This window comes from Callorhinchus milii, unplaced genomic scaffold (assembly GCF_018977255.1).
Source record: "Callorhinchus milii isolate IMCB2004 unplaced genomic scaffold, IMCB_Cmil_1.0 Scaffold3, whole genome shotgun sequence".
NCBI classification, from domain to species: domain Eukaryota; kingdom Metazoa; phylum Chordata; class Chondrichthyes; order Chimaeriformes; family Callorhinchidae; genus Callorhinchus; species Callorhinchus milii.
Window position 1 is genome coordinate 41,524,977 of NW_024704744.1, and position 27,057 is coordinate 41,552,033.

The following is a 27,057-nucleotide window of genomic DNA, read 5'->3' on the forward strand; positions in this document are numbered from 1 at the left end:
TAGCTATTGTAAATTGATGGCCTGTAGTCCCTGACTCACTGAACAGAAGAAATAATATCTCTTTATTGACTCCATCAAAACCCTTCATTTTAAAGATCTCTACACCCATCAACCTTTTGTTCCAGTGGAAAAAGTCTCAGTTCCTCCAGTCTCTGCTCATAGGCCAATCCACTCATCCCTGGTAACAGCATAATAAATCTCCTCTACACCTCCTCTATTGCCTTGACATCCTTCCTAAAGTGGGATGATCAAAACTTACTGAAGTTGAACTAATAATCTATATAAGTTTAGCATTATCTCTTTGTATTTAGATTCTATACCCCTATATATAAAACCTAAGTTTCCATTTGCTTTCATGACAGCTTTGTTTTTGATTTATGTATGTTAACCCCTCGATCCCTCTGCTCTTTCAATCCTTAATTATTGCTGTAAATAATAAGTGTGTTGAATCCTCACTGCTGCAGAAGCTCATGTTCTGGAGAATGTTCATTACAGTGTTCAAATGGAATGTTGTCAAACTTTGTGTTAATGTTGAAATTTTCAGATCGTCAATGAAGCTGCTAAGTATCGCTTTCGCTCCGGAAACCTGTTTGAATGTGGAGGTTTAACAATTCGAGCACCGTGGGGTTGTGTGGGTCATGGATCGCTCTATCATTCCCAGAGTCCTGAAGCTTTCTTTTCTCATATACCGGGAATTAAGGTAGGTATTAATTTTTAATTTTTGTTCTAAATTAAGCAGATTTTTAAAAAAGTGTATTCTGGAGGTCAAGATCATAATTTTCTCTTTTCATACACGTGATTGCTTTTCAAAAAGACCTAATCAAGAAAATACATTTTAAACAAAGTGTTGTACAGGAGGTCCAATTTACTTGATTTTTGCTTTTCTTTTTGTCATTTTTATATGTACCAGAGACCACTTATTTGATGCCTGGCTACATTATATATGATCAAAGGAATCTGCAGAAGCAGAATAAACAACTGTGGCCCTCTGGCTGGCCCCAAAGGAACAAAACAAATCATAACTATATATGTCCTATCTGTCAATCAATTTATTTTCCAAGTAGCTACCTAATTCCATCTTGGGGTTTCCTGATAATATCTGCCTCCACCGCCTCACTGTATAGTTCCTACCACATATTCACTCACTCTTTGCATACTTAAAGCTAAATTGTTCATTTGCCTTCTTCTGAGCTTGAATCTGTGACACCTGGTTTGTATTTAATTGCTGTACACTTTTAAGTGGTCTAAAGGATAAGTCAAATATCCAATGTAATTTGATGGTATCTTTATAAAAATTCACAAAAAGAATTTTATCTTTTTGAAAATAAAAGCAGTACAAGGTTTGGACTTGAGGACTGCAGCATTTAGAAAGCAATCTTTTGACTCTGATGTCTGATTTGATTCCGGTTCAAAATTATGGTGTTTTCTTTCCTTTGTTTGAAGAATTTGTAATGAAGTGAATCAGACAGTCTCAACTTCAAAAGGACACAGTTTTACTGCATGACAATTATTCACATATTTCCTTACATGCATTTTTGTTTATGTTTGCTTAAGTAGAATTGGGATGTAGTGTCAGCAAACATGTTTAATTGTGAATAGAATTGTTACTTTCAGACCTTAGTTTATTTTTTGAAGGTGCTGGAGTGTAATCCATTAAGTGCTGCTACCACAAAATATGGTCTCCTAATTATGCACGTAGAAGGTTCCTCTATTTTTCTAATTTCAACCAAAATCTGGGAGAATATCACTCCAGGGTGAGAATCCTGTTCATTCTCCAGAGAAAGAATTTGTGCTTGATTCTTATGGCTGGAAAATGGATTTCCAGAGTACATTTCAGATAAGAATAGCCACACATCCCACCTGCTCAGCCAAAGTTACTCATCATTGAATTGTCAACTTCTTTTAATGGGCAAACTGATACAGACCACAAAGTGACCAATAAGTCTCTTCAACCCAAATGGATAGGTCTATAGTTTGGGGTCACAAAGACTTCTGCACACAGAGTAAAGTGTTAAGTTGGAAGGTTAAGTTAAGATTATATTTTGTGCCCCTGTGATAACACAACTCTGTCCTATGGAGCAGTGGAGACCAAAGGAAAATGTAATAAAGATTTTTAGAATTAATAAATGGTTTGAATAGATAAATAGTAAATACTATACCTATTCCTCTGACTAGCGAATCAGTAACAAGAGGATTATTACTGGATGAAAAATTAAGCTAAAATGATCTTTTTACGCAGAGTTTTAGCATGTGTGATTTCTTACCACAAATGACTGTATTGGGTCAATAATTAAATACTCATAAAGGGTATTCAAAAAGAGCACAGGGGACTAGGGTTAGATCAAATAGCTCTAGTAGGAGAGCCAGCATCACCAACAAAGACACAATGTGCTGAATGACTTCCTTCTGTGTGCTAAACTTCATCTGATTCTTTGAATCCAATGTTTGTAGAAGCAAACGTTTTTGTGACCACACAATTATGGCAATAGTTAGTATTTTTGATCATTCTGAAATGAGGATGATGTGTTTTTAGTAAATTTGCTGGAAAGCTCTAGAATTTTGTTCACAGATGTGTCGAGTGTTTTGTAATACATTTTAACCTTGAACACTTAAAATCTTGAGCTTATTAAGTACATTAATTTGACATGCTTTTGAAATGCAGAGTAGTTATAAATCAGTATTAACAACCTATAGTTCGGGCTTGACTGTGGGTAGGATTGTTGCCAACAACATCTGGGTGTTCGAAAAAGAAAATGCTGCAACCTCAAGCTTGGAAAAAGAATTACCATCTAACCCTGTTCATCCCATACTTACGCAGAAGAGGGAATTAAATGTAATGTTTTTTGATATCATTTTATAGAAGCTGGATCTAACTTTAAAAAAAATTCCTGGGATAAAGTTGTACTTTATTTGAGCAGATAGTACCACAGATTATTTGTTTACGTGTGATTGAATGTATCCATACTTAATACATCTTTATATAGTTTATATGTTTATAACGCAAGTTATAATCCGTTTTGTTTCTATATAAAGTTCTAAATTATTTAATATTGATCTAATTTAAAGTCTTGCATAAGGGTAATATGAAATTGTTTGCATTTTGGTAAAGTTTCCTTTTCATTTTAAATGTTTGCATTTTTTGTTGGTAGTAAACAGCAGATATGAATAGATAGGTGTCAGTTGTATTTTGTGTTTGGTGTTGATTCCTGTAGTTTTAAAAGTTTGCATTGGTGGAAATAGAGTATTCCTAAATGTATCTAGTGAAAACTAAGGAAACAATTACAAAGCATTGGAAACAGAGTGAAGAAAGTGGCACAAATTGGATGCCTTTCATTGCATTTTTAGGTTTTAAAGGATACTGTATTGAAAGGTATTTCTCAAGCAGGATTCTGAGAATCAGGGTTTGAGATCCTTGACCCATTTTTAAAATTATTATCTAAATCCCAATTGACAAGAACTATGGATGAAACTCACTTCACCAAGTGCTCTGATAGCTTATTCAGACTCATTCAGCAGAGCTTCTGTTTCAATCCTCATCTTTGATTGATATTCAGATCCAGCTGCCATCTGTTAATACGACACTGGTTCTCAGGGAGCTGTATGTTGGACTGCCTCACAGTGAAAAGGAGGAAAATCTTTGATTTTTCTTTATAAGGTGCACCTCCTGTCAGTTGATAGAAGCACACTCTTTATAGTACGTAAAGAGGATACCATTCAGTCATGCATTTCTGACTTTTGATGAAAGTTTAAATAAGGTGAAAATAAAAGGAAAATTCTTTCTCTGGACGAGTGAGCAAAATCAAATGGAGTGTTTATAACTTGTAAAAGGAATTGGATAAATATTTGAAAAAGAAAAACCTAAAAGTTCTGTGGGGAAAGCACAGGTCCCGCTGGGGCTAAATGAATAGTTCTTTCAGAGAGTCAGCACAGGAATGATATGGCCTTGTCTGTGCAGTAAGATTTAGTGATTCTATATATTTTACTTATTTAGAATATGTACATTGACAATCCGTGTGTATGGGAACATAGGAATATTTCCATACACTGTATCCCTTCATATACTGTATGCCTTCCCAAAAAATGTATTCCCTCAATCCATGACTGTTTGTGGGACACTGCTGTGCGCAATTGGCTGCTGTGTTTCGCCCACAAAATATACAGTCAATTCACTTTACAGTATGTTCTATGAAACGCTTTGAGACGTCTTAAAGACATGGTAAGGCGCTATATCAAATGCAAGGATTATTGCTATATAATCAGCACCTGAACACTATTACAATCTGTTTAGCCAGTCCCATTTTCAAAATGCCATTTCTTCCTCTCTCACGTGCTAATCTAATCTCATTTCCTTTCAAAGCTGCCCACACTTTCCGCTGGAATATGGTTTTCATACATGTGGTTTGATCTCAGTTTATATACAGTCTTTTTGGTGCCAGTAGTTCCAGCCTATAGAGTGTCTTGAATCTATTTGGTGTGTACATTCCATTGAATGGTTGTTGAAGATGAAATATAAATGCAGTTTGTGACTTACAATTCTCTATTTGTTTCATCTAGTAAAACCACTTCCAGAAAAAAAGTGATTTGCAGTATAAATGCAAATGACAAGATAAGGCAAACTGGATGCTGGGCTATATTTTCGAAATCATTGGGGTTAAGATCCCCAGACATCATACTCAAGTTATATAGTACTCTGGTCAGGTCAAACCTTGAGTTCTACATACAGGTCTAGTTGCAGCAGCGAAAGAGAGAATGTCCAGATCTTACAGGCAGTGCAGAGAGTATCAAGGATGATCTCCAGTGTTTATTTTCAATGTTTATTTTGTTTCAAATATGCCTCTGGAAAAGCCATACTCAATGATGATGGTGGTGGGGGTGTAATCTAATTATTGATGCTACAAAGTCTGCCACTGACTACTCCTTCATAGCTGATTTGGCTGGTTTGTCATTCTGTACTTTTTGAAGACAATCTGGCACTTCTGCTCCTTTACTGGTTGCTAAATATCTGGAAGAAATTTTAATTGATTCTAGTTACATATATGCGCAATGAAAAGTGCCAAAATACACCCTGATGGCAGGAAGCAGAACAAAATCATGCTTATTTTTCAGATGAGAGCTGTTTCACAATTGTAGAACTTGAATATCTTCAGTATTTTAGCAATGGTAACTCAAGTTGGTTAAAATATCTACATATTTTCAGAGGTGATGAGAAATGTTAAACGTTCTGAATGATTTACACCCCATGAGCTGTGCATTAGTTTTTTTTGTTTCTCCCTCACTGAAATTGGAATTAAAATGGCTGGTACATATTCTTTATTTGAAAAAACCACACAGTGCTGTTGATATTAATAAAAATATTGACCAACGTCTGTTGATTAATGTCTCCAATAAAGCATTCCTTCAGTGTCAAAATGTGAACACATCTATAACAAGTTATACAAAACTCATATTTTCTCCCACACTCAGCTCCACCTGTTCATTGTCCTCCTCCTCGCCAGGCTGCACTCTTCCAGCAGATTGACTGCTTCTGATTATGGTGCTTGTTTTTCATTCCCTCTGTGTGTGTGTGTCTCTCTCTCTCTCTCTCTCTATATATATATATAAATGTATAGTACATAAAGACTTGGTGACCCAACTTTCATCCACTTTGATGTTGTCTCTGGAACTCCCTTCTAAAATCTTTTTGCCTTATGCTTTTTTTTGGTCAGCCAGGTGTCTGATATGTGGAGTCCTGTAGCTCAGTGGTTGGAGCACTCGCTTTGCAAGCGAGAGACCTGAGTTCAATTCCAGGCAGGGCGAAACCTTGGGCAAGTTTCCTTACTCCACACGCCTAATAATAATCCCTCCAAAAACAATAATAAATTGGTCATTTTTAATCTACGACTGTTTGTGGGACATTGCTGTGCGCAATTGGCTGCCGCGTTCGCCCACAAATATACAGTCAATTCACTTTACAGTGTGTTCTGTGAAGCGCTTTGGGACGTCCTCCCGACGTGAAAAGCGCTATATCAAATGCAAGGATTATTATTATTATGTGTGAAAACCCATCACCATACTTAAGAGTATCCAAACCAAGATACGATTTCTATGCATCCCAGCATTACATGGAAATCCCAGTGATAGATTGTTGGAATGGTATGCACACTCTCTTCCTGGGGGACGTTCATCTGGAAAGTAATAGGCGCAGGTTGGCAAGAGTCAAGGCTTGGGGACCCCAAGAGTGTGCATTAAAGTCTGACCAACTAAAACAGCATAGATTGATATTGCGGTTTGGCAAGCTTTCCCGCTGCTTGTCCAACTAGGACCACCCTAGGGGTTTGGTTTGCAGGAGCTGAGTGGATGACTCCCTGCCTCCAGTGACTGGTTTGCCCTTCCAGGTCCTGCCGATGAGCCAGGCTGGCTGTGCTGTCATCAGCAGTGCCTTGGAATACTGCGGACCTGCCTGGCTCAGGAATGGACTACCGAGACCGCCACAGAGGGCTGGTTTGAATCGGATATTCCGTTGCCAGGCATGTCACCTTGGAGCCAGTTCATCTCCAAAGAGACCCCCCCCCCATCCCCCCACCGTCCCCCAGGAGGATAGTCACTTCTTATGCCTTATGCTTCTACCTTTCTCTAAAATCCTATTTTAGTCAACATCCTCAAGCTCCCCTCCTTCCTTTTCAACTTAGTGATCACTCTCCTCTTTGTAAATGTCCATCCAACATCAAAGGTAAGCAATTCTGAGATTTACAAAACCAACCACTTCAAAGTAGGAATGTGAAAAGCTTAAAGTGACTGGGGTGAGCATTCTGTGCATTGTATGGGAAGATAATTTCAAGTTATGTGGACAGAGTACTTGATGCAAATGGGGTAGGGAAGGGAATGGTAAGATATGAGGGAAAAGCAGGGCAACAAATGATGGGGACAAGACATAATATTTCCATAGCCCTATGATGGTTAGGATGTTTTATTTGTGTTACTTTTGACTTGAGTGAAACAATGGACGGATTCGTTTTTTCAATACTGGCAGTGAATCTGCAGATTTTACTCACTTAAAAATTATTGCTTTTTTTTTAACAACAGATCCACATCTGAAATAAGTTTGTGTCAAAGGAATGAACAAATTTGATGTTGACAGCGCACGTGTTTTTGGAGACTTTCAATTACAGGAATATCTGAAAGATAGTATGAAAGGAGATTAGATAATAATAATAATCCTTGCATTTGATATAGTGCCTTATCACGTCTTTGAGACCCCTCAAAGCACTTCATAGAATTACGCTGTAAAGTGAATTGACTGTATTTTGTGGGCAGTTGATCTGTTCACAGTAGATACGCCAACATGGTTGCAAGTTTTTCTTTTACACTTTCTTCCTTCTTGTGAGGAAGTGCCTTGCTCTAATTAACATCCTTATTGTGACACAATATATTTATAACTCAGTAACAGGAGAACCTTAGATCTGAAGTAGACCATTCGGAATATGAAACCCCTTTCACCAATTTATTCAATCGTGGCAGACCTTACAGTATTTGCATGCATTCATGAGCATAAATTCACTACCTCCTAATGTGTACAGGCATGGCAGTTTGCATTCAACTTACCCTGTGAATTTGCTCTGCACTTTGATGTACATTTGCATCAAAGTTTTTATGCTTTTGACCTGTATACAGTACATTAATAGCAATAAAATCACATTAATTGAGCTGTTTCTTATTCAAATGCCAATTTCATCAATTAGACCCACATGTACTGGTTTTGCTGACAATATCACAAATGTTGAAGCATTTTCTTTTGGTCAGCTGGGTGTCTGACACATGTGGAAACCCATGTTTAAGTGTATCCAAACCAGATTGAGTATTTCATATACACATGCCAAGTGCTGGAATGGAATACACACTCTATCCCTGGAGGGATGTACCCTGTTTACCTAATTTTGATTATCCAAAATTTGCTCATGTATTTCCATAGCTTTCAGTTCAGTCTTGAGGAATTCATGAGGCACTAAGTCAAATATCTTACGGAAATCGATGAATGCATCCCTTGTGCAATTCCGCAATCTCATAGAAAGCCACAACATGCGCCACATACTCCTCACGAGAACGGTATCCATTCTGTTCCTTCCTGATTAAACCACAAGCCTTCAAAAATGATAAATAATCATTGAATTTGATATAGTTAGCCCCTTTCACATTGTGAGTGTGTCTCAAAGCACTTTATGCTCAGTACATCCAATATAGGTGCAGTGACTACTGAAATCAATAGCTTAAGAGCCACTAAAAACTGAGAGATTCTTTGGACGTTCTTGGTATCAATAGGGTAACTCTTCCTCCTAGTGGACTAGGTCGTTAAGACCTTCAATCTGTTCATCATCTCTCATCAGTTCTTCTACCCTCCTTGAAGAGGCTGACACCCAGATCAGGATGAAATACATTCCTGCATGGCAGTAACCTAAACTTCAGCTCAGTTGGTAACACTCTCACCTCTGAATCAAATTAGGTTCAAACCCAATGTTGGGACTCTGACATCATATTCCAGGCTGACATTCCAATACCGTGGTATACCCCAGAGGGTGGGCTGTATTCTCAGAGGTGTCGTCCTTCGTAGTAGATGTTAATCAAGTCTCATCTAACTGTTCAGGTCAACCTTAAATATCCTATGGCATTATTTGAAAAGGGAGTTTCTCCCAGTGTTCTAACCAACAATCCGTCAAATCGCTTGTGGCGACGAATCAAAACGCATTGAAAGCAGGATATTGACCTGCCACCATATGTGCACTTAACGGTTGCAGTAAATTACCCATGCACAGTGTTCATTATTGATTAAATCCGATTTTATATGACTTATGCAGTTTACCTGCAACTCGGACTTCATGTAAGTCATATTAAATGTTATGGTCCTGACTGATACGACTTATGTGGATTTTACTGTATACAATGAGTAAACTTTACAGTAAGTCCTGTGAAGTGCTTTGAGAAATCTCAACAAGGTGATAAGGCATTATATTAAATGCAAGGATTATTATTCTATATTTGTCTACAAAACAAACAGTCACTCTACAGTATATGCTGTGAATTCTCTGAGATGTCTCGCTAACATGAAAGATGCTATATCAAATGCAAGAATGATTATTATTTGTGTTCAGTCTTTGAATGAAATTCACAGGAAATGAAAAACAGTTCAGAACATTTAGCAAAATTCAAAGAAAAATGTAGTATTAAAAAAAAGCATCGTAACTTTGAGCTGTATTTAAACTTTCTGTAAAATCCCAGCTAGAGAGTGAACTAGTAAAAATGGGTCCCCTGTATTTTAATAGCAATTTAGTAAAGTTATAGATGTGGTTTTACTGTTTCCTGTCATATGACATTGGAAGAAACAATCAGTCACGAAAGCATGCATGAAGTAGAAAAGACTAATCATTACAGTGCTCGGTGCCAAGCAGTGGTTTTCTCCAGGAGTACACAGTTGGGCTATGCCCGATTTCTATTCAATGCATGCTAGCATTAAATACCCATTGATTGCTGCAAAAACTGCTTGCTGCTCATGTCCTGCAAGGTAATTTATAACATTAATCAACTGGTGTCCAGATTAGTGAGCCAAATACATGATTTTGGAGGAATTGCTATAAAAACGTAATTTTTCACAACTATCTACTGTGCATGTCTTAGAATATAATCTGCTAAATAGATGTTTCGCTTACTATTCTATGAAATGGGGGAAGCATTAACTTATGCAGTTTAGGGATTTCTCGTGGCAGTGGCACTTTGTTTGTTCTCTACACCAGTGTATTCACACTTAAATATTAACGTAAAGCCCACTGCCTCCGTTCGGCAGGACTGTTTCATGTCCCCCGTCCTGCCTGTCCCACCATCAGTGGACGGGCCTTCAGGCTTTTCTGCCCTCACTGGCTGAACTCATCTTGGAGTCCCTTCACCTCGCCCCTCCTTCGCCTTCTTCAATGTCCGTCTCAAGATCTTCCACTTTGACCGTGGCTTTGATTGTCTTCCCTCCTGAATGCAATCCCCAGCTCGGGTGCAAAATCTCAACTGTCCAGCACCTTGGGATGGCCTTCTGACGTGAAAGGCACTATATAGATGCAATTTATTGTGGTTCTTGATTTATCTTCTTTCTTGCTCATTTCAGCCTTCATGGTGCCCTGCTTTAGCCCTAGGTTTCCATTAAAATTAAGCTTTTGGGGTGTCAACCAAACTGGGGTAGAAATTCAGGAGGAAAATATATAGATGCAATGGTTGAATGGAGAGAAATTGAAAGAACTGTGACCGATGTCAATTGTTGATGGTCCTCTCTGTTTCATCAATGCTGTACATCCTGAGCTAATATGTAGCTGCAGGTTTTTTGCATTGTTTACTGCAGTCAGTAAAGTAGTTGTAGTGAAGGTCAACCACATTAAACTAATTGAAAGTGGCAGATGTACAATGTGTAAATGGAGCTATTTTGTATTTATTCATAAATTGATTTGTGCCCATAAAATGAACCTCTTAGAGATTTTCAACATGAATAGGAGCAAAATGTGTTTCATATATACAATGCAATACAAAATTAGATTTGTATAGCACCTTTCAAGTCAGAAGGACGTCCCAAGACATTGGATAGTCAGGGATTTTGACCTGAGCAGGGAGAGGATCAAGAAAGGTAGGAGGATGACTAAAGACATGGTCGAAAAGGAGGGTCTTGAGATGTGCTTTGAAGGAGGCAAGGGAGGGAGCAAGGTGAGGGGAATATGGGATGGAGTTCCAAAGGATGGGGGCAAAGAGGCAGAAGGCCCAACCACTAATTGTGGGGCTGGCCGGGCAAGTGACGTGGAGCATGCCACAGCCTGCGGGGCACGTGGAGCAAGCCACAGCCTGCTGAGCAGAGGGAATGGACAGGTTGATATGGAGTTAGTAAGTCACAGAGGTAGAAAGGAGCAAGACCGTGGAGGGCCTTGAAGGTGTGGACAAAGATTTTAAACTCTATCCTCTGGGGGACGAGGAGCCAGTGGAACCGGGCGAGGGTGGGCTGATAGGATCACGGAGCCTGGTGCGGGACAGGACACGAGCTGCAGAGTTCTGGATGATCTGCAACTTGTAGAGGCAAGAGTTGGGAAGGCTGACCAGCAGGGAGTTGACGTAGTCGAGCCTAGATGTCATCAATGCGTGGATGAGGTTTTTTNAAATGAGATGCATCAAGGTTGGAAATTTTCACATCAAGGCATGAATTAATCTATTGCGTTGTAATGCGTGAACAGGTCCTTAAATTGCACTTGATTTGCTCCATTTTGTTCACTTTGAATATTTTTGAAGCTTGTACTTTAAAATTCTGCATTTAATTGTGTCGGTTTATGGCCTACTTGCATGAAATATGCTGCTGGAAGTTTTCTGTGTACTCTATATTATCTTTACATTGAAGGTAATATGTAGAGTACAAATATTCTAAATCCACCAGTTTTCTTGCACTACCTCCAGCTGCACTGAAATGAAACCTCAGAAGAATAACTACGACTTGTAATTGAGGTCATCTCCCTTTTCTAACATTTTCTAGATTACCAGATTAATTTGTATTGTCTGATTAGAGCTGAACACTTGATAGGTGGAACTTAAATTCCACTTGCGCTATGTTTAAGTCATTTGCTACGGTAGCCCACTCATGAGATTTTAATTTAGAATCAGTAGATCTGCGTTACACTCACAAATTTACGGAACATTTTGTTTTGGTCAGCCTGGTTTCTGACATGTGGAAACCCATCACCATGTTAAGAGGTTTCAGCCACTAAGCCCTGAAACTCTGGAACACTCTTCCTCTATCCCTCCGCCTTGCCCCTTCCTTCCCCATCTTCAGGTCGCGCCTGAAGACCTTTTTGCTCGATCGTGCCTACAGTCACCTCCCCCTTCCCCCGGCTCGGCGTCATGCTCCGCCACTGTCAAGTGCTCTGGAATGCTTCTCTGCATGAGGGGCACTATATAGATGCAAGTTGTTGTTGTATCCAAATCAAGTTGAGATTTCCATGCATTCCACCTACTCATGGAAATTCCAGAGATAGATTGTTAGATTGGATGCGCGCTCTCTCTCTCCCTGGAGGGACACATCCTGCTTACCTAATTCTGGAAAGCATTAGGTGCACTTTGGCAAGAGCCAAGGCTTGGGGACCCCAGAGTGCGTTGGAGTACTACTAGATTCTGACCACCTCATAAGTATACCATTCATTAGCTTATATATAGGTACGAATGACTCTGAAGCGTCCTTTAATCCAAGTCCATAGCTATTATATGTGACAACTGCCCTGATTGTGGGAGGAGGATAAGAAGGAGTCTCAGGAGCTGAGCTAGCTCCAGGTTAACATGATTGGCAATGGAGTCAGAAGCAAGTTAAATTTCTGTCAAATTCTGAGTAATTTGTTTCCTAAGCCAGGCATATGATCCACATGTCTCCATGGTACTGCTGATGACTTATCAGCTAGCCTGGCTAATCAGAAGGACTTAGAAGGGAAGACCATTCACTGGGAGGGATAGTGGGTTTAGCTGGAGAAGTAATGGGAAGCCTGCCATTTTAGCTGGTTGAATTTCAACACTCTGTGGTCTCCTGGCTTTGGTTCTTGGCTTATATGTGAAATTCTGCTGGTTTGGATATTGTTAAGCATGTTAAGGGGTTTCAACAGGTCAGATACCTGACTGACCAAAAAAATTGACTCAGAAATTCAGAGAATTGAAGCTTTCTTCTTTGGTTCTTGACAGCACCTTCATGCATTAATCACTTTGCTTGAATTTAAGGGGTGTACCACCTCTATTTATCTCCAATCGTAGTTTCAAATTCTGCCTTTCCTGTCCATTGCCCTTTTTCAATGTCAGAACATTGCCTTCATTTCCCCCTTGCTCGGGTCCTGACCCAACTGTACAGCGCCTTGGGACGTCCTCCCGACGTGAAAGACGCTCTATAAATGGAATCTTGTTGTTGTTGTTGTTATGTTCCTGAATTAAAAATATTTAAAAACAAAATATATGTTTATTGATATATAGAATATATATTTACACTTATTATAGAAACGCCTGTCACAGAAAATAAAAACCACAACTTGTTAATAATAATAATAATCTCAAAGCTCTTTACAGAATATCTGAATTAACTCTTCACAAAGTATCTGAAGTGTTTCACATTTGGATTCATTGGCCCCTGTGTATTTTTCCTTTTTTCTGAAAATGAAGGTGAAATTAAATCTCACTGCTGGTTACTTAGATGTTGCAAATTGGGATTCCAGTGAAGTGGCACAGCAAGTTTCATATTGTTCAATTGATTAACGCTAATTAGGTTTTTTATGGAACTTAATAGGAAATTAAATTTATTGGATGATATGCAAGATTGTGGGCTTTCCACTTCCAAGTGTCTCCAATAAGCTTGAAATGATTTAGTACAATAACATTTTTTTTTACTTTCCACATCTTGTTTCATTTAAAAACTGGACTGAATGCAATGAGAACCCCAAAAGACTAACTTTTTGGTTTTTTGTGGCTTCAAAAACTCAAATTATTTACTGTAGTTTCTGCAATAGTGGTAAATTTACCATTTGATACAATAGCTTTTCAAAACTTAACAGTATGGACCGTAATTAATGTAATTCATGTATTGTACTTTACTAATAGTCCTACATTGCTTTTCTCTGGCATTAAAATGAAGCTTGTTATCTCTTGCATTCTATAACTTAGTACTTCCACAAAAAGTATTGACATCTTGTTTATTGCACAGTTGTAGAAAGTAAAGCTACTCTTCCCAGACTGAGATGAAACAGCATGTGTCAGTTAATGTAATGATGGTTTCTACTGTGCGTTAGGTTGCATATGAATACGTTCTAAAAGAGAGACCAAAACTCAGGAAGTGTTAAATTGAATGGTGGTAAGTACAAGGGAGAATAAACGTGAACTATCTAAATACATTATATTAAAACACTAAGAAACCGATAGTCTCACTCAGCAAGGGGTTTAAATTTTGTTTATTAGGTAGGTAGGTCATTCATTAGATGGGTCATTCAGAACTCTGCAGCTCGTGTACTGTCCCGCACCAGGCTTCGCGACCACATCACTCCCACCCTCGCTTACTTCCACTGGCTTCCCATCCCCCAGAGGATCGAATTCAAGATCCTCATCCTCACTTACAAGGCCATTCACGGCCTTGCTCCCTCCTACCTCTCCGACCTACTATCCCCCTAACTACCTGCCCGCACCCTCCGTTCCTCTGGCTCCGGTCTCCACATCCCCCGCCCCAACTGCCCTACCATTGGTGGCCGGGCCTTCAGCCTCTCAGCCCCTAGGCTCTGGAACTCCATCCCCCAGTGCCTTCGCCTTGCCTCCTCCTTTTCCTCCTTCAAGGCCGGTCTCAAGACCTTTCTCTTTGACCGTGCCTTCAGCTCCCCTCTCGACTCTCTACCCCCTCCTCGCTCCCTCCCTTCCCTCCCCTCACCCTGACCATTTCCCCCCTGCTCGGGTCCTGACCCAACTGCACAGCGCCTTGGGACATCCTCCGGACGTGAAAGGCGCTCTATAAATGGAATCTTGTTGTAGGTAGACATTTCCATAGGTAGACATTTTCCATTAGGAACTTGCTTTAAGATTGGGGAGCATTTCTTCTTTGTTCTAGTTCATAATTTAAACAAATGGCCATTAAACCTTGATTTGTTTCCATTTTTGCTCAGCCCTCCTATTTTCATACAAGTGAATTTGATGTTTGTATTTTCTGAGTGAGGCCCAGGGAAATACAAAAAACAGTGCAGAAAATTCTGGAGATCATCTCAGCTGAAAAACACTAAGAACAGTTTATAAGCACGGATTTAGAAGGCAATTGATCGTATCTCATTAATTTACTCATATTCTTTGAGCAAATACCTAAACTAGAACTGTATTACTGTTGGTATCCACAAATTAGCTGCCATGTTCGTCCATAAAATACACAATTATTACAATGTACAATAAATCCTGTGAAACGTTTGAGACATTCCCCTGACTTGAAAGGTGCAAAAATACAAGGATTATTATTAAGAATTATTATTATAACCAAGATAAGATATATGGATGGTCAGTAGCAGATCTAAAAGGGAATTTAGGAGGTGCTTCTCAACATAAAGGGTGGGGAGAATGATGCGCACGTGACGATGAGTCAAGACCCATTGAATCGCTGTAAATGTAGTCTTGATTTATCATTGCATGCGCACCTACTGGCTGTAGTGACAAAGTACCACATGAACACATACCGGCTATATTGAATTACGCATACGCAGTGTAGATTATTAATTAAATTGGATTTTATATGGCTTATACAAGTTTACCTGCAACGTGGACTTCACGTAAGTCATATTAAATGCTATGGTCTCGACTGATACCACATATATGAGTTTTACTGTATTCAAACTGTTCTGGTGTTGCAAGTTTTTTAGTCTTGACAATCTATGAAATAGCCATTCATTACAGTGGTCTAACCTAAATATGAAGCTTTCAAACTGAATAGCAGTCTGCTAATGCATTCTGAAAAACTACATTTCTATTTAGAAGTCTTTAGTGGAAAATATCTGTTGGCGTCTAGACTTGAAGGTGACTGGTCATCAAGTTGACAATGTAGAACTAACATGTGGAAAAGTTTTCAGAATATTTTGTCTGTTGCAGGTGGTTATTCCAAGGAGTCCTGTACAGGCCAAGGGATTATTGCTATCATGCATAGAAGATAAAAATCCTTGTATATTCTTTGAGCCTAAAATTCTCTACAGAGCTGCAGGTAAGTTTCCAAATACATTGTTTACTAAGTTCTGGTTCATGCTTACTTTATTTTGTGATCCAATTTGAAAAAAAGGAGCAATATGACCGAATATTTGTAGTTTTGGGGTTCATTGGAATATAGAAATGTATTTGCAGAAGTTGAAACCAGACGTTTATGTATGTTGGAGATCAAATAAGACATTTTTTTGTCCCTTTTGTTATGTAATGATGTTTGGCTTTGATAATATCTTGCTTCTCCTCTCAATGTCTTGTTTTACTTTATGAAAAATCATCTTTGGAATTTAACCTGAATTTTATTTTTAGTAAATTTTGGAAATAATTGAATCCATAATGTGTTTGTTGCTGAGACTAAAAGATATCTGGTTTCCCTTATGCAAAAATTGCATAGGAACATAAATATTTCCTTGAATTTTGATTCAAGAACAGTGGAAATAAAATTGAGTGAACATTCTATCTGAAATTAGACCTTTGAAAATAACTTGATTATTTCATTTTGTGTTTTTCTTTCCGAAAAATATACTTCTATATACTTCAGCACTTCTATTGCTGAAATCACATCAAAAAAATGTCACAGAGGAGATAATGAACCCAACATTACCAACATGTGAGGGAGTTGAAATAAATTGTTTTAAAATGGGTAAATATTTTGTTTGCTTCATGTTAATTGAGCCAATTGATGACAGCTTAATTAATTCAAGCATTCATCAGTTAAGCATGAATTTAAAAGAGTTGAGAGAAAGGAAAAAAAGCAAATGTTTAATGATAATTGTATTAAACAAATTGTCTCATATTAGTCAAAGTTTCAGAGAACAGGGGTGGCAGAGTGGCAGAAGGTTTGACCCCTGATGCTGAGATGGAGGGAATGAGTTGGAAAAGAGGAGACGTGAGGTGGAGAATGGACTTGAAGAGATTGCATAAGTAGGGAGAGGGAAGACTGTCTTAGTTGATTGACCGGGGTACTGGGAGCCAGGGCAGTCTGGTGAGGATTATGAATATGTGTGGAGTCTGGCTGCAGTTGCAGAATTTTGGATGAGTTGTATCTTGTGACGCATGGAACCAGGGAAGCTAGCAAGGACGTTTTTTTGAAATGTCTTACCTTTATGTGAGAGATGAAGGTCTCAACTGTGGAGAGGGTGAGATAGGGAAAGGAATCTAAACAGTCTTCCTCTTTGAGTACACACTTTCTTGAGTTGAGGGGCAATACAATTACATGATGGAATTCAAGTTAGTTATAGATATGTACAACCCACCAGGCCTAGTTGACAGCAGCCGTTTCTCTGGGTCAGGAGATTGTGGGTTCAAGATCCACTTTGGAACTTTGAGGTCATAAACACGGCCTTGCTCCCTCCTACCTCTCCGACCTACTAACCCCCTACTTACCTGCCCGTACCCTCCGTTCCTCTGGCTCCGGTCTACTCCACATCACCCGCCCTAACCGCCCTACCATTGGTGGCCGGGCTTTCAGCCTCTCAACCCCCAGGCTCTGGAACTCCATCCCCCAGTGCCTTCGCCTTTCTTCCTCCCTTTCCTCCTTCAAGGCCGGTCTCAAGACCTTTCTCTTAAACCGTGCCTTCAGCTTCCTTCTCGACTCTCTACCCCCTCCTCGCCCCGTCCCTTCCCTCCCCTCACCCTGACCATTTCCCCCCTGCTCGGGTCCCGACCCAACTGTCCAGCGCCTTGGGACGTCCTCCCGACGTGAAAGGCGCTCTATAAATGCAATTTCTTCTTGTTGTTGTTGCTGCTGCACTTCAGTTTTGAAGAGCCTTGCAATGTAAGAGGCACCATCCTTTGGATGAGATTTTAAACCAAGGTCGTGTCTGCCTGTTTAGGTGGATGTTAAAGAGCCCACAAAATATTAAGAAGGTAGATACAATAGATACATTATACCGAAAAGAGAAGGGAGTTTGTTCTGGTGTCCTAATCGTTTGTTGCCTTTATCTTGTGCCAGAAGGTCTAGAGATGGGGCTCTTGTTTCGGCCGTTTTCAACTTTCAAAGGATGAGTGGAATTTTAGGAGTTTATGGGTGATGAGGGTTGAAATGCAGGATTTTAACCTGAATAATTTGCAAGTGGTGGTCTTGAAGGACCATTTCAGACTTCTCTCTATTCCTTGTTTGTTAATTGAACCCATGGTGTTGTTTCCAGCCTTCTGTGTTTCCTGTCACTGAAAATAGTAGCTGTTAAAAAGGGAGGAAATTAGTCTATGATTGTTCTGTACTGCAGATGGTTGGTTCTGGTGAGGCTAGTTGATGTGTAATTTGGAGGGTACCTCTGAGTTGTAGAAGTAGTACTGTATTGCATAAGTCAATAGTGGAACAAATCCTGCCGCCCGATGTGGTATTTCTCAACAAGCTGTGCTGAAAGTGCATGACCTGTCCCTTGTCAAGCAGCTTGTCTACATCAGGGATCCTAATCTTACTTGTTTTATTTATAGCAATTGTTCAAATGGCTCATTTTGTGTAGGTATCTTTGGAGATATTTTAAAGTTTTGCTGAATAAATCATTAATTTAATTTTTAGTGTGAATTCCCAAAGAATACAATCATTGTTTAGCTTGGGAAAATCTAATACTAAATTTAAATAAACAAAATTCACATGTATGTATATAGCTTCCCTCTTCATCCTGAATTTTCTTTCCTCTCTTCAAATCAGTGGCTTTGAATAGGTAGTGTTTGTTTGGCACTAGCAGTGCTCTGGTACTAAATGGCCAAGAGGATTTGCTTTGGCAGCTATTTGACAGTGTGTAAGATAGATCACAGATATCTCTGATGCCATCCTCAAATGATCACTACATGTGCACATTAGTAGCTAGAACCCTAACTCATTGGCCCTCTGTACCTATGTCAGGGCTTCTGAATGTAATGTTGCCGTGGTTGAAGTCAGGTTATTGAATTTACCTAGTTTTTTTTTACAGTGCTGCATTTACACTGAGCTACTGGCAAAACTACAGTGGTGGGAAGAATTACACACCCACGTCATTCTTAGGTCACTGCAGCCTCATGATTCCACTACTCATTGAATAAAGTCTGGATTTTTTTTTGATCAGTCATGTATCTGATGCATATGGAAGCCCATCACCATGCTTAAAAGCATCAACACCAAATTTATCTATCCACGTACACGGGGAAATTTCCTTGTGTCTGGAAAGGAGTGTGTATTTTCTCCCTGGAGAGATGCACCATTCTTACCTAATTCTGGAGATTATTAGCCAGGTTTGGATGAGCCAAAGCTTGGGGAAACTCCAGAGTCTATGTTGAGAGTTGGTGGAGTTGAATCAGCTAAAACTGCACAGACATTGAGAGCACTGTCTGCAAGCTTCAAGCTGCTTGTCTAGCTAGGAATACCATTAGAGCTTTGGCTTACAGGATATAGGAAGAATCCCCGTCCCCAGTCCCAGATTCAGACATAATGATTCAGACTCAACGTCTGAATCTTGTACGACAATTGGAAACCATCTTTGACACAGTGAGCCATGAAGCAGTCATGCATTACATTAAAAAGCCAGGAGATCTTCCCTTGGGCATTACCAGTTTATGTTGGTCTATTTGAAGTTCCCAATTTGTACTACTTTCCATGTCTTACTCATTTTACTATTACTGTTGTTAAGTGATGAGTGTTTCCCTTTACTATGGTTTTTTAGTTTATCATAATCCACAAATGGCTTTTGAGACAGACCTTTTCTTACTAAAGACATTGAATCAGAGAATTTCATGCCATGGCTTATCCTGCAATACTAACTCTACTATCTTAATCTTCAGTTCTCCTGAAATATAAGGTAATCCTTTCACTTTTACAGTCTCTCTATCTTGCCTGAATGCCATCTGTCCATTCTTGTTATATTCGACCTTGGAGTAAATGTTGAGATATGCAAGATGGCTCCCAGTTCCAATCCTAAATCTATGCTGAGGATGATACCTGGCCTCAGTGTAGGTTCAATGGACCCTGGACTGAATCAAGACAAAAACAACAAAATTGCATTTGTAAAGTACCTTTCATGTCCGGAGGACGTCCCAAGGTGCTGGACAATCAGTGTTTCGGACCTGAGCTGGGAATCGGGGAGGATGCAGAGCAGGGTTGGAGGGAAGAAGGGTGACCGAAGGCATGGTCAAAGAGGAGGGTCTTGAGATGTTTTTTTTTTGAAGGAGGCAAGGGAGGAGGCAAGGTGGACGGACTGCAGAAGGCCCACCCACCAATTGTGGGACGAGCGAGGGGACATGAAGCAGGCTGGAGCCTGTTGAGCGGAGGGAGTGGACAATTTGGTAGGAGGTTAGGAGGTCACAGAGGTAGGGGAGAGCAAGGCCATGGAGCGCTTTGAAGGTGAGGACCAAATCTTGAACTGTATCCTCTGTGTGATGGGAAGCCAGTGGAGTCGGGCGGGGATGGGGATGATAGGGTCACGGAACCTGGTGCGGGAGAGGACACGGGCTGCAGAGTTCTGGATGATCTGCAGCCTATGGAGGGAGAGGTGGGGAGGCCGGCAAGCAGGGAGTTTGCGTAGTTGAGGCTGGATGTTATGAATACGTGTATGAGGGTCTTGGCGGATTGCGATGTAAGACAGTGGCGGAGCCTGGCGATGTTGCGGAGGTGAGGGAAGACGGACACTAATGTAACCAGTTCAACAGGTATAGTGTTGAAAATAAATGGCACAGCACAATTGTAATGATCAGGTTGATACTCACAACCGAGGAATGTAGGTTGAGGCAACTAGAGTGATCAGTTCCATGCCCAGAAGAGATGAAGATTGGTCTTGCTCTTTTCAACTCTTCTAGACTAGGGCATGTAAAATTAGCCAAAGTTTCTGCTACTGATTGGTATCCAGTGACCTCTGCTTGAATGTGGACTTGGGTGCCAGGTGAGGAAAAGTCTGGAGTCTGTTGTGTTGTCATCTCGGTCTAGATTCTGTAAGCACTTGCTATCCGGGCTCTGGAAGAAAGAATGGCCAATTGACAAGGTATCAGAGATGTCTGCACAACTTTTAACTCAACACTTTAAGGAGAGAAGGGTAAATAATTGTGAACAAAAGAGGAAGGCAAATGAGCTGTGGCAATACATTAAATGTGTAACATGTTAAGCATCAAATAAAAAGAGGAAATATTTCACCAGACTGCCTTTATGAATCCAGTTAATTAAAAAAGACTGAGATCCTGTCTGGTGGTTTAGTTTGTCAATTCCAAAAGAGACTGGTGTTTCTCTTGGTGCACTGGCCAAGAAGGCTTCAAATAAATTTACTTCACTGCTGTTCATGGGATTTTGCTGGCGTGAATGCAGCTGCGTTTGCCTATGTAAATCGTTATTATATTTGCTATGTTTCGCTGTGATAAGATGTTTTAACAATCCAAATTCATAGCATTTAGCACAGTAACACAATGTTTAGCTTCAAAAAGTGTGGAAACTGTTATTTGTAGCAAATTAGTATTTTGTCAAGCTAGGAGGATTGTCAGAGTGAGGCAGACACTCTTGTCTGAGCCTTCTTGGCCATTTGCTGATGCAGAATTGCTTTTCTTGGTCTAATACGAAGAGGGCAGGTTTGATAATGAATAAATACTCGTGGAAAGAGGATGCAAAGGGCATAGGCTCTTAGTACAGGTCGACCCCAGTATAACTCAGACATCTTGGTCCAGTGTCTCGTGTTGTGACGGAGTGATGCTGACTTCCGTGTTGTCAGGTTGTTGTTGATGTCATTTCCTGCATGTTATGCACATGTGCACTGGCTTCCCTCACTAAAAAAGATGGCTGATTATGATTCTGTGACTTCCTGGTTATCAGATTGCCATCATTTTCTGCACACAGGTGTTGTGTACAAAGCGTAGGAAACACAGCAAACATAACTTTCTTCATAAAATGAGTTATTTATTTCCTACTAAAAGAAAGGACAGAACTGCGTAGGTGGAGCAGGGAGGAGAGACTGTGGAAAAGGATTGAGTTATTGACGGTGCCCAAGGCGGCAGAAAAGTCTCTACCTCTGCCAGGATATGTTCATCTGCATTGGTCATCAATTGGGGCCAAATGCTGAATGTCTCAAAATATGTTACTCATGACAAGTGTTAATTATCAAATCTCATACTGCTTTCTTCACCCCAAATTGTGACTGCAGGAAAGGAAGGTATTGCCCATTTTAAAATTTTCCTGGGCATACAAGAACTTAAAGCTTTGTATACCTTAAGAAACTATTTGTTAGTTGATTTTAGCCATAAGTGAAATTCAGTTAATTGAATATTGGATAATTGAATAGTTCAATTTATTGAATAGAATTTAGAAATCCCAAATCATTTCCACACTAATCTAAGAATATAGATTGGTTAATTGAATACTGTATATATGAATAAATTGGTTTGTTGAATAATTTTCCATGTGATCATTTGTATAAAAAAACAATGAATCTGAATCCAGATAAACACATAATCCCATTTCTACAGTCCAGAGAGAACTTCATTGGTGTCCTCTCCTCCTTCCCTCTCCCCACGCCTTGCTTCCTGGAGAGGGCACTGGCAATGGTCAGTTGGCCACATGTGAGTGAGGTTTGGTGGAGGAGAGTGTTCCAGTGCAGTTAGAGGCCACACACTGGGAAATGAGTTTCCTCTTATGTTTAGCCTAATTATATGAATAGTTTGATTTATTGAATAATTTTCACTGTTAAAATGAGTATTCAGTTAACAGATTTCCACTATATTCTTATTTACTAATTAATAGCTTCTGGATATTGCTAAAACAAATTTATATGAAAACTTGTCGCTGGAGAATAAACCTTAATAACAGTATAAAGCAATCCTGGCAACTCGGGATATTCTGGAGCTGAGCTACTGTGGAAGTCTGTTTCAGGTTTGTGTGCATTCTTAGCCACCACTGCTGGATTGGTTACAGTTGTGACCCAGTGGGTATTTTCGTTAGCTGCAGCAGCTACATTCCTACAGCAGTACATTTTGTTCCTCTGAGTCACAAAGTTAAGTTTTATAGACTTGCAGGAACCATGCCAGTTCAAACCACATGGCGATAAAATATACGATCAAGTCTCATTTCTTTATTATTTGTATGATTTGGATTGGTGTAAAACTACGGACTAGAAACTAAAACTAATTGGTTTCAAGCATTTGTTTGGAAAATATATTCCTGAGAAAATGTTTAAAATACGCCTTATGATTACGAAAAGATTGATCATTCCCATTATGGCTTTTTCTGGAACATTCCTGTGGGCAAATTGGTTGTTCTACAAATACATAGCACCTATAATTTTACAGAAAACTCTGAAGAACTTTGAGACATTTTGACAGGAATAAGATGTATCAAACCAAGGATTATTATTAAGGATAATATCACTTAGTGTAAAGTTTGGGCATTCTATTTATAGTATTCTGTAGTTGAAAGCATTATATATTTTTTCCTTGAAGTTATGTAAATCTAGGGGAAAAGTGTGTAATGAAGAGGGATTAATTAACCTTCAGTAAAATCATTATTCGTGTTTTTAACACTTTTTTAAAAAAAATCCCTTCCATTTAGTTACAATTTCCCTTTTTTTATTCTGCACCATTCCCCAGCCACAAACCCCACAGGATCAGTTCCCACATGCTTGCAGACATGATGTGCCTACCCAACTGCCATAATGTTTAATTTATTATAACTTTTTTTTATTCTGTGTGCGTGATTGTTTTAATAAAAAGATGCTGGGTGAGTGAGTGAAAGGTATTTTGCATCAACATTTCATTCATAACGTTTCTTTCAGAGCAGTCTGACTTTAAATTTCCTGTAATTTTAGATATGCCATCAGTTGTCATGTTAGATGGCAGTGTGGCTCTTTGAGAGATAAATTAGGGACAACAAATTGCATTTATACAAAGTGATAACTGATAATGGAGTTTCCTGGCCAATAATTCCCCAAATAAAATTGACCATTCATTGCATGACTATTTGTGGGACATTACCGTGTGAAAATTGCTGTGTTTGCCCACAAAAATACACACAGTATATATATATAATATCTATATTTTACAGTATATCCTGTGAAGCGCTTTGAGACATCTTAATGATGTGATTAGGCACTATATCAAATGCTAGGATTATTAATCGAGGTCATGGCTTGGATTTAGAACAAAAAAAATCACCCACAGACAGGGAGTTAACTTCCATATGTGTACAGATGACTCCCAAATCTATTTTTCCACTTCTAATTTTGATTTCAGGTCCACTGATGAACTAATCCTGTCAGAGATCAAGACCTGGATGAGCTACAATATTCTGCAATTAAATATGGGCAAAATGGAAGCATTTGGCTCCTGCCAATGTCTCCCCACTTCTGGCTCTGACCTCCTGAATCTCCCTGGTCTCTCTCTCAACTCTCCTACTCCCTCTTCTTGGCGAACTCTGACTTGATTCACGGGACCCCGCCTTCTCCGTGCCACCATCAATGACTGAGCTTTCAGATTCTGTGCCCCTAAACTTTGTGCCCTCTGAAACACCATCTTTCTACTCCTCCATCTTACCCCTTCCCTACCTGTCATTAATTCCCGACTTCAAATCTACCTCTTAGACTATGCCTGTAGCCCTCTCCCCTTTTCCCCTCTCCCGCACTCGGCATGTGACCCCAACATTGTAAAGTGCTCCAAGACGTTGTCCTACGTGAAAGGTGCTATGTAAATGTAAGTTGCTATTGAGTCCGAAAGTTGTGGACTCAATAAGCTCTACATCGGAATTTTTAACTCATATTGTGCAGGCTGATACTCCAGTGCAGTGCTGGGGGAGTAATGCGTTGTTGGAGGTGTCATCCTTTGGATGAAACGTTGAACTAAGTTCCTATTTGCCAGTGGATATTAAAAATCTTATGGAATTATTCTAAAAGGGAAATGCATTTCCCCCAGTGTCCCAGCCAACATTCCTCTGGATAAAATTGATCATTTACTTCATTGCTGTTTGGGGATATTGCTGTGCAAATTTGCTACAAAATGCAGTTACTACACTTTACAGTGAATCTTGTGTAGATTTTTGAAACTTCTGTCTGATGTGAAAGGTGCTGTGAAAAATTTATTATTACAATTTCCTGGTAGCTAGTTGGCCTCCTGTATTCATTTTAAACTGGGTGTCAGCAGGTTAAATGGGGGAGCTTCAGAAACTGTTCGTCTGCAAAATCTACAGTCAATTCTGTGAAGCGTTTTGAGATGCCTCAAAAACGTGACAAGGCGCTATATCAAATGAAAGGGTTATTATGATTATGATGTCTGTGAAAGGAAATAAGCTATGGTTCTATAATGCAGTTATGAGGATGGATAAGTATTCTGCAGTTTTACCATTATCAAACAAACAGATTTTATTATCTTAATGATAATCTAGAATTTTCTCACCAGGTGATAGTGGATGTTATGGAGTTCGCGATAGGAAAGGATTTGTGTGTTCCAGAAACAGTGATGGTCAAATGGATGTTTTTCATTCTATGCTTTTTGTTTTGAGGCGTACATGGCTTTAATTTTTGTGACGCTATCTGTATTTTTAACAGATGGTGGCAGTGTGGCATGCTTTACAATGTTAATAATAATAATAATAATCTTTGCATTTGATATAGCGCTTTTCACGTCGGGAGGACGTCCCAAAGCGCTTCACAGAACACACTGTAAAGTGAATTGACTGTATATTTGTGGGCGAACGCGGCAGCCAATTGCGCACAGCAATGTCCCACAAACAGTCGTAGATTGAAAATGACCAATTTTTATTATTGTTTTTGGTTTTGGAGGGATTATTATTAGGCGTGTGGAGTAAGGAAACTTGCCCAAGGTTTCGCCCTGCCTGGAATTGAACTCAGTTGCAAAGCAAGTGCTCTTACCACTGAGCTACAGGACTCCATGTTAGAATAACGTTGAGAGAACATTTTTTAAGGTTCCAATTCTCCTAGTGAATATACCATTATACCATTATGTAGAATATTTAGAAAGGATTCCAAGCTTGGCATTCACAGATAAATACATTAGATATCATCTTAATCATCCACCGTCCCCCTCAAAAAGGTTTTGGACCTCATTTGTGGAGATCTGTAGCTCAATGGTTAGAGCACTCACCTCACAGTGAGAGACCTGGGTTTGATTCCTGGCAGGGCAAAACATTGGGCAAGTTTCCTTACTCCACACGCCTGATAATAATCCCTCAAGAAAAAAATAAATAAATAAATTGGTCACTTCAATCCACGACTGTTCGTGGGACACTGCTGTGCACATTTGACAGCCATGTTTCGCCCACCAATCTACAGTCAATTCACTTTACAGTCTATTCTGTGAAGCCCTTTGAGATGTCTGGAAGACGTGAAAAGCGCGATATCAAATGCAAGAATTATTAATATTATTTTACAGTTTGTACTTCCAAATTTCTGGAGTCATTTGTTCGCACCGCCATTCAACTGCTAATTATACTTTAATGAGTTTTCTGCCTTCCCTTTCATAGTCATTCTCCCTACATTATGAACTCTGTGGATGAATCCCGATTTGGAATTTTTTTCAAGAACTTAAATATTTTAAAGGCATGCAAGTGCTACCTCAGCAGACTTGAATTCCTAAAAAGAATGACTAATTGAGTACTTTCTCCTACTTTACCTACGTGACCATCTGCGTCAACACAAAAGCATTTGTAACGCTCCAGCTTGCTAGTCCTGCTTAATTCTCCCACATACACTAAGGGGCCGATTCTACAAGACAGCACTGTGGCATCACACAAAAAAAATGCCATTTGCAAGTCACAAATTAAACTTCCTATCCTCAAAAAGCTCTCTGTACACTGCAGTGCTGTCTTATTTTCCATGTGGGCCTTAGATAGTGTTGTAATAGTGTGATAGATAGTGATGCTTATCCGTGAAATGGCTACAAAATGACTAGCATTTGTTTTTATTATCAGTTCTTGGGGTTTGTTCACTTTGCACATACCCGATTTCACTTTTTTTCTGTCTAATTTTGCTCAGTCTCTACTTGTTTTTGTTCTACTAATTTGAATTTCAAGTTCGTCACTTTCACTTTCAAGTTATTGTTCACGTGTATTGTATCAACTGGCGCCTATTCTGATCCTGTGATCCTTGGTTTAAATTTCCTTTCACATTTCCTTTCCTTTTCTGATCTTTTTATTCTGATTGTTCTAATGATTTTGATCCTTTTATTTAAGGGAATGCAAACTGGAAGTACAGTGGAGAGCAGATTAATCTTACTAATTGAGTCCTGCCCCGATATAGATAAGCAAACAATGCGGATAATTGGACATTATGAGATATACAGTTCAACAGGAATTATAGTTTCACTCTCGTATCACTGTCGGCAGCTCTTCTCTCTCTCTGCCACTCTCAAACTTTATCTCTCTCACTTTGCCTT

The 27,057-nt window shown here is 39.4% G+C and overlaps 1 protein-coding gene across 2 annotated transcripts in view; it reads left to right on the forward strand.

Moving 5' to 3' along the window:
- The window catches only part of bckdhb (branched chain keto acid dehydrogenase E1 subunit beta), a 198,217-nt gene that overhangs the window by 31,459 nt on the left and 139,701 nt on the right, over positions 1 to 27,057 (forward strand). For both annotated transcript variants that reach the window (XM_007905051.2, XM_007905050.2), the window contains exons 5-6: positions 545 to 700; positions 15,622 to 15,730. In XM_007905051.2, coding sequence (XP_007903242.1) covers positions 545 to 700; positions 15,622 to 15,730 — 265 coding nt within the window. The remainder of the gene's footprint in view (positions 1 to 544; positions 701 to 15,621; positions 15,731 to 27,057) is intronic.